Source organism: Haliotis rubra, unplaced genomic scaffold, assembly GCF_003918875.1.
Source record: "Haliotis rubra isolate DU_JTF1 unplaced genomic scaffold, ASM391887v1 Scf328, whole genome shotgun sequence".
NCBI classification, from domain to species: Eukaryota; Metazoa; Mollusca; class Gastropoda; order Lepetellida; family Haliotidae; genus Haliotis; species Haliotis rubra.
The window spans coordinates 1,018,263-1,030,612 of NW_025767000.1; the positions used below are offsets into that span (position 1 = coordinate 1,018,263).

Here is a 12,350-nt window from a genome sequence, read left to right on the forward strand (position 1 = left end):
TATACGCTGTCAGACCCATGATACAAAATTTTGGCGAGTTTTTGCACAATGCTTATTGTATGTCAAGAACTTGCAGATCTATGCAGTCTGATATTTAACGGCTTGCAAAATCTCCGAAATGATTGTTTATGTGGAATTGATAGATTATATTAACTTCGAACTATATAACCCCCCCCACCCCCCACCCCCACACATCCCAACACACACAGACGCACGCACGCACGCACGCACACAGAACGTATAATGTCGACGAGAACTACAGTCTGATGATAAGCACAATAATATTATAGACTATTCTGATCACCGATCCCGCCTCGCACATATTTTCAGTCACGTGACAGACGGTCAGAGTTCAACATTGCGCTCAATACCACAGGTAAGACGGTTTGTCATGTTACTTGTTGTTGACACATGTATATTTGAGGTAAACACCACAAAATCTTATGAGGGGTTCCAGTACATGTGTTTCGTGGAATGTGAATAAGTACCTCCCCCCTCTCATCCATTCCCCCAATCTTCTTCGTAAATAGACTGTAGCCAGTAAAAGCTACCTGCACGGACAAGTGCAGTGACAGGTTCTCCCCTCGCACTGCGACACGTGGGGAAAACCACGAACACACTGACACGTGTAATTCAGTGTGGTGGATGTCGGATCAGTCGACATACTCACATCAGTAAATATCAGTTATTTGAATACGACAACTAGTTCTCATGAAATACGTGAATGACAATAACAAGTCATCATTCTTTCCGGTTTGTAATGTCAATGAACATTATGCGAGTTGTCATGGATATCCTGCGAACGGAAACATGTAGATATCAAGTACATGATATACGTCTCCATACAGATGTAAGTACAGATACACATACTGATTAGACACATTTCTCATATGATATTGATTATAACTACAAAAATACACCATGTGTATCGCTTGTATCGCTTGGACGCGGAAGTAAACAATGTACAGGGGAGATAACTCGTGCTGACCCAGCTGGGTATTTTCATACAGCTTCTGCCGACAGTGCAAGCTTTCGTTAATATCAGAACGCGTATATAAAGTTGTACTGAATCCACCATGAAGCAAAGTCAGTGCCTGTTTTCAAATTACATTTAAACACCCCTGTGTCGCTCATGGAGTGAGTGGGTGAGTGAGTTTAGTTTTACGCCGCTTTCAGTAATATTCCAGCAATATCACGACGGTAATCCCAAGTAAAACACAATCAAACAGATTAATATTCGAGTGAGAAATCAGTAAAGCATATTGGACGCTTAAACTAGCAATATCGTGTTTAGTTATTGGTAAAAAAGAAGACAATGGCTTCGTATTATATTTTTTTTGGTTAAATGGTAAATTTTATAACACACCTATACTCATAACATAGATTATCTTTCACGTGGCTGAAATATGCGTGACTGAATGAGATTGAGATGCCCATGAATGGCAGAAGGAAAGTGCAATGTCGACATTTCATACATGCATTTGATAAAGATGGAATCGTTCAATGGTGATTTCCTAATGTTCTTTTTGTTGTTTTTATTGTCCCCAAGACGCTCAGATGTTGTAAATATCACGATTCGATTTTTCACAGATCGCCTTGTTTTCATATTACTAATTGCGGCTATAAACAACGTTCGTTCAGTCGGCTGAGTTGACGTCAGCAAGATCTTCAAAGGGTGTCATTCCTTCAGATAGCAACTGCAAACATCGATGGCCTCAATAGAAGTAAGAGAAGACAACTCTGTGTTCGATGACAACTGGCAAAGTGGGAAGTCCCTTGCAGAGTGTAACCTCCATATGTTGACCTCTGAGGATTCTTGTGACGTCAGCTTCCGGGTTGGGAATAATGAGAGGATAGTCTGAGCCCACCGATATGTTCTGATGAGTCGGAGTAGTGTGCTCCACGCCATGTTGTGTGGCCCCCTGGCGGAGAAAGAGGAAATAAGGATACCTGATGTAGAGGAAGAAATATTTAATGACATGTTGAGGTAGGTGATGGTCAGTGTTGTGCTTTGTTCGTCTTGTAGACGGTGTCTAAAAGTCCCTCGGGTCCATGAGGATCCGGGTTAGGCGACTAACGGGATCGGGTGGTCAGGGCACCGTCTGGCTCGCTGACTTGGTTGACACACGTCATCGCATCCCAATGACTGAGATTGATACTCATGATGTTGATCACTGGATTGTCTGGCCCAGACTACATTATATACAGGCCGCTGTTATATAGTTGAAATATTGTTGAGTGTGGCGTTAAACAACAACCAAACCAAACCACACGTCCCTCGAAGCTTCGGTTTCCCACACACTGACACCACATGATAAAACTGAAATCTGCTGTAAACATTCACTCACTCACCTTGGTTGAAAGAGACAAAAAATATCTGTCAGTTTATTCAGTTTCAATCTGTAACAAAATTAAGGAATCGAGAATTCAGAATTATAGCCATCAACCTCTACCAGTGAGCGAGGACTACCAGCATTTTTAATTCAGGATTTTACTGTCTCGGACTAGCGGACTAGCGTGCATTTTGCATTCACGTTCACGTTATGAGTGAGTGAGTTTAGTTCTCAGCCATATTCCAGATATATATATATATATATATATATATATATGACCACCCGATGGCGTTAGTCGCCTCTTACGACAAGCATGGGTTACTGAAGATCAATTCTAACCCGGACCTTCACGGGTCTCCTCGTTATGAACAGTGAGTGTGTTTATTACAACGTCACTTTGAACAGCATGTCAAGATGCAAGGGTGTGTCAGCCTGATATGGGAGGAAAACCCGAAGCTTCCCAGGTCGTTCGCCAGTGCCATGAATATACTGTAATACATTTCCTGCCATAAACGTTCATTTTGTGAAAAAAAGGCTTTTACCACTTGTACTTATTACTGTACATAGTCCTTTATTGAAATTTCCCGATGTAAAATACATATATATTTGCAGATTTCTGTATACAGACACGACAACCCTGACTGCTGAGAATGTGACAGGTCTGTTGTACCTGGCCAAGAAATACGCCGTTGGGGGTCTAGAGCGTCTTTGTGTTGCTTACCTGGAATCGTCCCTGACGGCAGAGAACGCTTGTGTCATTTTGGAACAAGCCCACGTCTTTGATGAGGAAACACTGTTTGATAGGGCCTTGAAGGTTATTGTTCAGAATGGAGATGTTGCACTAGAGAGCTATAGCTTCAAAGATCTGTGTCAAACGTGTTTCCAAAACATTGTCAGTGCAGTTAATGGAGAGGAGTATATTGTAAAACCGGAAAGAATGTTTGGTGCTGCCATCTTGTGGGCTGAGGAAGAAATAAAGCGAAGGGAATTAGAAAGCACTCCAGAAAACAAGCGACAAGTTCTTGGGGAGTCAGTGTATGAGCTTGGCTTCACAGCAATGGGGATACAGGAATTTGCCAAAACGGTAGTTCCATCTGGAATATTATCAGGCGATGAATGTACAAAATTATTCTGTTTCTTATGTATATCTGGGACTGACGCATCACCATTCAAAGTAAGTCCAGCACCTGCAGTCTCTTTGTATGGAAACAGGATCCGTACTGATCTCAGCGAGTTGGATTCATACATCACCATCACGTGTAGCCATAACATGCGTTTGATCGGCCTGTGGGCATTTGGTAGCGACACCAGCAGGTATAACATAGTGCTGGATAGGAAACAGGGAACTCCACGGCGTTGGATTGATCAGATGAGGATGTCAGCAAAGCCTGTGAGAACTGATGGGACAGAAGTGGAACTGGAACTGTCAGCTCAGCCTACTTTAGAGGCCAACGCTAATTACAGATTCCGGACTCACATGAGCAATACTACAGGGGGGTGGTTAGGTACTCAACTTAGGAAAGGCATCACTGTTGGCAAGTGTCAGATATCCGTTTCACAGGCTTACGAGGATGGCATCATCTCGAGACTCGTATTGCGGTTATGTGAGTTGGGTTAGGGTCATTTGACGCGCCATTTCGGTTAAAGTTCTTTTATCGCTGCGAGAGATATAGTGTATCTTTGCTGGATAAAGTTTAGATTTTGAAAATGTGTATCTGTATGGTACACATCAGCAGCCTTTGACACGCTATAACGGTTAAAGTTCTTTTAAGGCTGCGCGAGATATATTGCAGCTTTGTTAGATACACTTTAGATGTGAAAATGAGAATGTGTGTGGGTAAGATGTTTGACCTTGCTCACTAATTGTTTGGTCGGCATTCTAGAAGTTGGTGAGTCTAAAATGAAGCACACAACTTTATGGAAGACAACTTATTGTTTATTGTTTATTGCCGATGTAAGAATCTACATCGAAACGTCTCTCTATGTAATAAACAAGAAGTTGTCAGCCATAAAGTTGTATGTTTCATTTTATACCTTGGTGATAGTTTGTCATCATGTCCAGCGAAGTGGACCATTGTTCATGTTGCCGGGACACCTGCAGTTTACGGGTCCCCAGACCCGGAAGTAGAAATGTATTCTTTATAGCTCGCGCTGTGCGCGAGCACGCGCCGAAGGCGCATTTGCTGCCTTCGGCAGTAAGTGACGCGCGCAGCGCGTCATATATATAGAGAAGCACGCGAGAGCGGGCTGATCTCCGTTAGGAGACATTTTAGACGAAATTAGAGGTCATTTTCGTGTTTACTGGCAAAAAGTTTAATTTAAAACTTCGTCTGAAAGACGATAGTTTTAAACACGAATTTTAGTAATGCTCCAAAACATCAATCCAATCGTTAGTAATCAAGGGGAAATCCCGATGACGTTCCTTTTATCTGATTGGTCAATTGTGGACGCACGTGTCGAATGTTCCGAATAAGGTAGTCGGTTACTACGACTGCCACAACTTGTGACAGTGAATCATAGTAAGGAATTTGTGAATGTAGAGAATGGTGCGTGCATTCTTAAAATTGAGAGTACGTGGAGAGCGGTGAAAGCGTCCCCTGCCCAGGTATGGAACTACGAAAGGATTGTATGATAGTTATTTTGTGGAATACATTGTGAGGAAGAAATATTTACGTTGTTCTGATGATCCTTTCGTTACATTTCTTACTTTTATCCGCCGTGTATTTGACCCCCAAAACCCATGAATGAATATTTTAAAATGGTTGAAAATAAAAATAAAGAAAATGCAATGCAAAATGAAAGCACAGATGAATTTAATTCAAGTGCAGATTTGTTCTTGTAAGGTAAGTCAATTCAGGGGCAGATTTGTTCTTGTAATATAAGGTAAGTGAAGCGTTTCGATATTTGTTTTCTTGCTGTGCTACATATCATGTAAACTTACCTGTTTTGTTTATTGTAAATGAAAATGGAAAAAGAAGGATACAATGAAGCATCTAAGGGCTAAAATGTTTCATTTCAACGAAACAATACATTACTGGGGTATTTTTACGTCAGCGTCTTCTTAAAATATGAATAAACATTGCAATTGACAAACCCAGAAAAAAATACAAACCCTAAAACATTGTTGAGGAACGAAGGGCTAGAGAAGATTATCGATTAATATCCAAGGGTAATTTTATGGGCCAAAACAAGGCCTAAACAGCGATGTTGTTATTCGCTGGAGCAAACAAAAAATGGCGTCAGCGTTAGTGCTCGCTTCGATGTAAATATGGCTTCTGCGCATGTCTGTAGCGAAACTTCCGGGGACCCGTAAAGTGCAGTTTACCCATGTTGCCAACCATCGGCATTGTTTTCCTGATCCAATCAGAACTAGTTACTGTTCGTGGTGATGCTGCTGAGAATTAGTGTTGTTTGAGTGTAACACAACATTCCCGCCCTCATCCCGTCTTTGTGTTAATGCTTCTCTTCGTGTCAGTTCAAATGCCTCAATGACATGGTTGACACGTCATCGTGCCCCAATTGCGCAGATCGATGCTCATGCCGTTGATCACTGGATTGTCCGGTCCAGACTCGGTTATTTACAGACCGCCGCCATAAAGCTGGAATATTGCTGATTTTGGCGTTAAACAACAAACAAACAGTTTATATGGCATGAGTCAAGAGGTGTGATTTATATGTTCTGAGGCTCACTCAGAAAGAGGTATCCTAATGACATATCAGTTATTTGTTATCCATTTCCATATTGATATACCTTTGCAAGGACGTATATCAGAGCGAGACTGTCAGTGGAGGCTTCCAATCATGTGTATATACGTCTTTGACCTTTGTCAGCGATGTTTGGGGGATTTTATTCCAGTTTCCTAGAAGTAATTCTCATGGTTATCCCAAATGTTCTCAATAGTTACTTGGGGCGGTGGGGTAGCCCAGTGGTTAAAGCTTTCGCTCGTCATGTCAAAATCCCTTGTTCGATTCCCCACATGGGTTCAGTGTGTGAATACCATTTCTGATGTCCCCCGCCGCGACATTGCTGGAATATTGCTTAAAGCGGCGTAAAACCACCTCACTCACCAAATACATATGACGTCATCGTTCGAGTCAAACTTAGTTGTGGCTCGAGTGCATGGTTTGTGGCCTGGATTTCTGATGAATTGTTCCATTTCAGGTTTTATGTTCTTTTACAAACACTCCCAACCACTTCACATGTATTTACGTTTCGCCCTTTTTTCTCCCGTCATGGGCGCATATCTTAACATCGGCTTAAGTGATACAACCATACCGTCCGCATTGATATTTATATTATATGTAGTTACAGAACATTCTACCATGACTTCAGTAAACACTGGATTGTGATTGGTTAATTAAAGTCATTCAGAGGTATATAATCACGTTATACAGGTCTCTGTTTTCCGTGCGCAATCATACATGGTTTACGGTAATGCACTATTTTTTGTCTGCCCACTAACATGGCGGACACCGAACAACCTACCGATGCATCGATAAATTACGGCGATTTTACTGTCGGAAATTACACATATGTCTTTAAAGATGGATTTAGCGATGACGGGCACGACTCACTACTTGCGTAAATCACAGCAATAGGTGTTTATACATACAAAAGTACTTCGAAAGCATGGAAACAAATATTCAGTCGAACAAGATCAAAACATCGTCTGCTTTCCGAATAAAAATTCAGCAAAAACAAATATGTTTACGTTGATTCTATGTTATGTCAGAATAGATCCAGCAATAGACTGCTACAAAATTTCCGTGTTAAATTTATTATCAGCTTTCGTCAACGATATCGCCACTGATCTTGATCCGGTAACGGAGGATGCATTAACATCGAACGCCGAAGAAATTTTAGATTCTAATGCCTTCCGTCCACATAAATAAACAGTTGGGTTATCAATTCAAACAAAATGATATTTTGAAATTTGTACTGTTTCAAATTTAGCGGTAGTAAAACACAATTAGATCTACAGAATCTGCAAACCGTTCTGTTTAGCCCAACATATTTTTTTTCTAAATGTATAACATCGTTGAAAAAGTTATTTAGCTTAGTAATGATCCCTCTTATCCATTACACTGCTTGATCTAAAGTAGTCTGTTAAAGTATAATTAATTACCTTACCGTGTTTATGCCAGAGGTACACCCTCGTGTCCTGATCCATCCTTTCGGAAATATCACCACAAATCTGGCTCTTTGTCAACAGACTCGCGAACATGCCAGCCAGTCCGATTCAATTTGAATTCACTACACTTTGAAGCAACTAGGTCACAAAACACTTTCCAAAATGTAGAAAATAATATCCGTAGAATCGAATTTGAGCACAAAGTACACATGAGTGTGTAAGAGTCACCACAGCTGTCGCCTGCAGACGTAGAGGTGCGTGAAATCGTCAAGTTGACAGGGCGCAAAATTCAACAGTATCTAAATTCGGTACAACACGGACTTCTCGTTACAGCAAAAGCGCCCCTACTCTTAAATTTTGTACCAGTACCAGTAATTAGATATCAAAGACTATCTCAGTCATACAATCAGGTTAACCTTGCGCAAACTGTCAGTGGCTCTCCTGTCGCATCTTTCCAAATGTAAACAATGACTTCGAGAAAAGGTCAAGGCCATGAGGTTGCTGCCACTATTCTGGTGGGGAAAGGGTCTACGGTGGAATTTTCAAATGTGAACCAAGCTTTTGAAACTTATTTGATATATGTTTTCCAACTTATCAGTTAATGATTGGTGATTGATGCATTGAAAAACAAAACGTGATTTGTTATTACTGAATCTGGAGTTTGTTAGTCATTGACGGTTTGCCACCAAACACCCCCGTTTCGGGCGATACCACTTGAGATTGGAATGCGAGGCCGCTTCACGTATTGACTCGTAACCAAAGAAAGAGCTCCACCTGAAATTGTTCATAAAATTGTCATGGTAGAATGGAGATAAACCTACTGTGTTGGAAAATCAGAGGTATATAACGAAATTATAATAGCTCTAAATTGTTCATTTAAAACCTCACGCTACGCGTTCGGTTTTAAATGAAATTTAGAGCTATTATAATTTCGTTATATACCTCTGATTTTCCCACACAGTAGGTTTATCTCCTAAATATATTCCAGTAATATATATTTTTTCACATCCAGACTTCGGCCCATTCTTAATTAAACCCTACATTTACATGTTCAAGGACGGGCCTTCTCTATTATATCCTATACCTATTTGTATTATATGGTTTGTTTTACCGACTGTATAAATTATTTATCAGTTTTTACCGTACCTGACGCCGTCAGTATCCATCTGATGAAGGAGCAATAAGTAGCTCTGAAACGTTGTAACAAAGAAAAAAGAAGTTGTTATCCACAAACACTGTCTTATATAGTCATATATCTCCAACTTCTATATGCCCATCCAGGCAGATTGTATTTGCAGGCCTCATACTACGGTATACCCCCGTACTTCGGTCCTGGCGATTTGGGATTTGCGAGAGGTACAGTGTCAGTACCCGAGGGCCCTTGGACCTCCAGCAAACACAAGACGATGATCTTCGTTCAACACTTGTGTAAATACTGTGTTGCTGGTCAACCCACTCTATTTTCACTATATAAGACTTCAACCGCGCCGCCATATAGCTGGAATATTGCTGAGTGTGGCCTAAAAATAAAACTAAACTAAAACTTCAACCGCGAAGCTTCAGTCTTAAGCCAAATTGCTGGTGGTTCAAGATAATTTCTACGACTGGTTTTAGTGATCGAAACATCAAGAGTGGGTGCGCACCCGACTGACTATCGTGAGCTCTGCTCCACCTTAAAACTGGATTCCTACGTCACAGGGAACATCATAACCACTTTTCTAGTAGACAGCAACCTTTTCCCCTCGCTGCAGACTACTCCCGTACCTTCCTACACCTAATACTTTGTTCGTAAGATTGTGAGTTGAATTCTAGGGATACCAGTATTCCTCTCCCCATGGCCATGTATATATCTTCCATAATTCCAAGAACTGCTGCCCCTCTGGCTTCTGACGATTTCTGTCTCACTATCACCGAGGTGCCAAGCCCTCTCAACCTTGGTAACACAACCGTTTTCTTAGTAAGATTGTGAGTTGAATTCTAGGGATACCAGTATTCGCCTCCCCATGGCCATGTATATCTTCCATAATTCCAAGAACTGCTGCCCCTCTGGCTTCTGACGATTTCTGTCCTACTATCACCGAGGTGCCAAGCCCTCTCAACCTTGGTAACACAGCCGTCTCGTACATTTACTTGGCATATAACCATATAAACCCCTTTTCTAGCTGGCTGCCAAAGTGTGCTTGTCTACTTTCATGTCTCTATTTCAGATAATTTCTACCTTAAAGATATTATTATTAAATCATGTTGTAACTTGTCTCCCATTACTTCTTAATTACCTATATTAATGATCTCAACTTCCTATCTATTATTTACATAAGTATCCCAATTTCATGCCTTCATGATTATTAAATCCTGTTATGACTTGTCTCCCATTACTTCTTAATTACCTGTATTAATGATGAAGGAAAACTAAGTTCTACTTCTTTATTGCAATGAGTGCGACGTTTCGGTGTAGGTACTAACACCGTTATCAAGCAAGTGATACAACAGTTTGAAACAAGGAGAATATATACATTGCTGCATAGTGAGTATATACAATTAACAAAGTTGATGTACATGGGATATTTGATAAGTGATTACAGCAGAGGAGGTTGATGTACAGAGTGATCATGATTGATTGTGATTAGAGTTGAGTTTATACAATTGATGAGTTTGACGTACAATGGGATGATGATAAGTAAGTAGGTTGAAGTACACTAGTTGTGATTGCAAGCACAAAAGGGAACGTGGAAGCTGGACTGACGCTTTATGTTCTTTGATTCGTGGTGGGAGCGGGCGGGATGTTTCACCAATATAGAAGTGACAACGAATCTGGTAGACAACTCCGGAGGGTCATGTTTGTTGTTGACTGTGGTTTGGATGGACTTGCCTTTCAGGAACAGGACGTCTATGCCTGCTTGCTGCTGAAGGAGTCGTCTTATCTGGTGGCTGACTGCTGGGACATACGGGATACTTATTACAAAGGGTGCTGATTGCCGGCGGGGTGGTTTAACTCTTGGGTTGAGGGTGGTTGTGATGACATTGTTGACTAACTTCTTGGGGTACTGGTTATAATGGACGAAGGCATGGCGGAGGTGGTTTAGTTCGGTTTCTTGGGCTTCTGTTATCGATGTTTTTGGCTCTTCGGGTGAGAGTGGATATGATGCCTTTCTTAACCTGTAGAGGGTGGTTGGAGGTAAAGTGAAGGTATTGGTCGGTATGGGTAGGTTTCCTGTAGACAGTAGTGGAGAGCTTGTTCTCTTCTTTCTTTACTAGGACGTCGAGGAAAGGGAGCTTGTTGTCAGATTCTTCTTCCATTGTGAACTGCACACGGGGATGTTGGGAATTCAGGTGGTTGAGGAGGTGTTCAGGGTTGTCGTTGGGGTTGAGAACTACAAAGGTGTCGTCTACTTTTCTATACCAGCATATTGGTGCGATGGGTGATGTCAGCAGGGCCTTGTCAGTGCAGTTAGTGGAGAGGAGTATATTGTGAAACCGGAAAAAATGTTTGTTGCTGCCATCTTGTGGGATGAGGAGGAAATAGAGCGAAGGGAATTAGAAAGCACTCCAGAAAACAAGCGACAAGTTCTTGGGGAGTCAGTGTATGAGCTTGGCTTCACATCAGTGGGGATACAGGAGTTTGCCAAAACGGTTGTTCCATCTGGAATATTGTCAGGAGATGAATGTACCAAATTATTCTGTTTCTTGTGTATATCTGGGACTGACGCAGCCCCATTCAAAGTGAGACCAGCACCTGCAGTCTCTTTGTATGGAAACAGGATCCGCACTGATCTCAGCGAGTTGGAATCCTACATCACCATCACGTGTAGCCATAACATGCGTTTGATCGGCCTTTGGGCATTTGGTAGCGACACCAGCAGGTATAACATAGTGCTGGATAGGAAACAGGGAACTCCACGGCGTTGGATTGATCAGATGAGGACAGAAGTGGAACTGGAGCTGTCAGCTCAGCCTACTTTAGAGGCCAACGTTAATTACAGGTTCGGTTAGCGTCATCACCAGTTTTTTGACGCGCCATAACGTTTAAACTGCTTTTAACGCTGATATATTGTAACTTTGCCGGATAAAATTTAGACTTTGAAAATGAGGATCTGTGTGGGTACACATCAGCAGTCTTTGACACGCTATTTCGGTTAAAGTTCTTTTAACGCGGCGCGAGATATATAGTAGCTTTGTTAGATACAGATTAGATTTTGAAAATGGGAATGTGTGTGGATAAGATGTTTGACCTTTGCTCATTAATTGTTTGATCGACATTCTTGAAGTTGGTGGGTCAATAATGAAGCATACAACTTTATGGATGACAACTTCTTGTTCATTACATAGAGCACTATTAGCTTGATAATGGTGTAAGAGTGAGTGAGTGAGTTTAGGTTTACGCCACACTCAGCAATATTCCAGCTATGTGGCGGCGGTCTGTGAATGATCGAGTCTGGACCAGACAATCCAGTGATTAATAGCATGAATATCGATCTACACAATTGGGAACGATGACATGTGTCAACCAAGTCAGCGAGCCTGACTACCAGTTCCCGTCGGTCGCCTCTTACGACAAACATGGGTTACAGAAGATCAACTCTATCTGGGATCTTCACGGGTAAAATGGTGTAAGAATCTATACTAGCCACATAAAGAAACTGTGCACACAGAAAGTTCCTTCAGTATTGGATTACAACACAGAAAAGACGACATGATGTTGACACTTTACAAGCTGAAGTGTCGGGCCTCAACAACATGTCAAAAGAACATGAACAATATCCGTAACAATGACGTCAGAAGTTCAAAATTGAGTCGGGGGTCACACGTCGAAGTCACAAAGTCAATAACGGGTATGACCATCATGCGAGTGAAGCACAGCAGTGCATCGACGACGCATAGAGGTTAC

General features: G+C 41.5%; 1 protein-coding gene across 1 annotated transcript; it reads left to right on the forward strand.

Moving 5' to 3' along the window:
- The first annotated feature begins 1,565 nt into the window (after window positions 1-1,565).
- On the forward strand, window positions 1,566-10,888 carry LOC124284015 (BTB/POZ domain-containing protein 3-like). The gene is made up of 3 exons (XM_046720051.1): window positions 1,566-1,987; window positions 2,946-3,924; window positions 10,721-10,888. Exons 1-3 carry the CDS (start codon window positions 1,881-1,883, stop codon window positions 10,886-10,888), a joined length of 1,254 nt encoding a protein of 417 aa, XP_046576007.1. The 5' UTR covers window positions 1,566-1,880.
- Window positions 10,889-12,350: the final 1,462 nt, after the last annotated feature.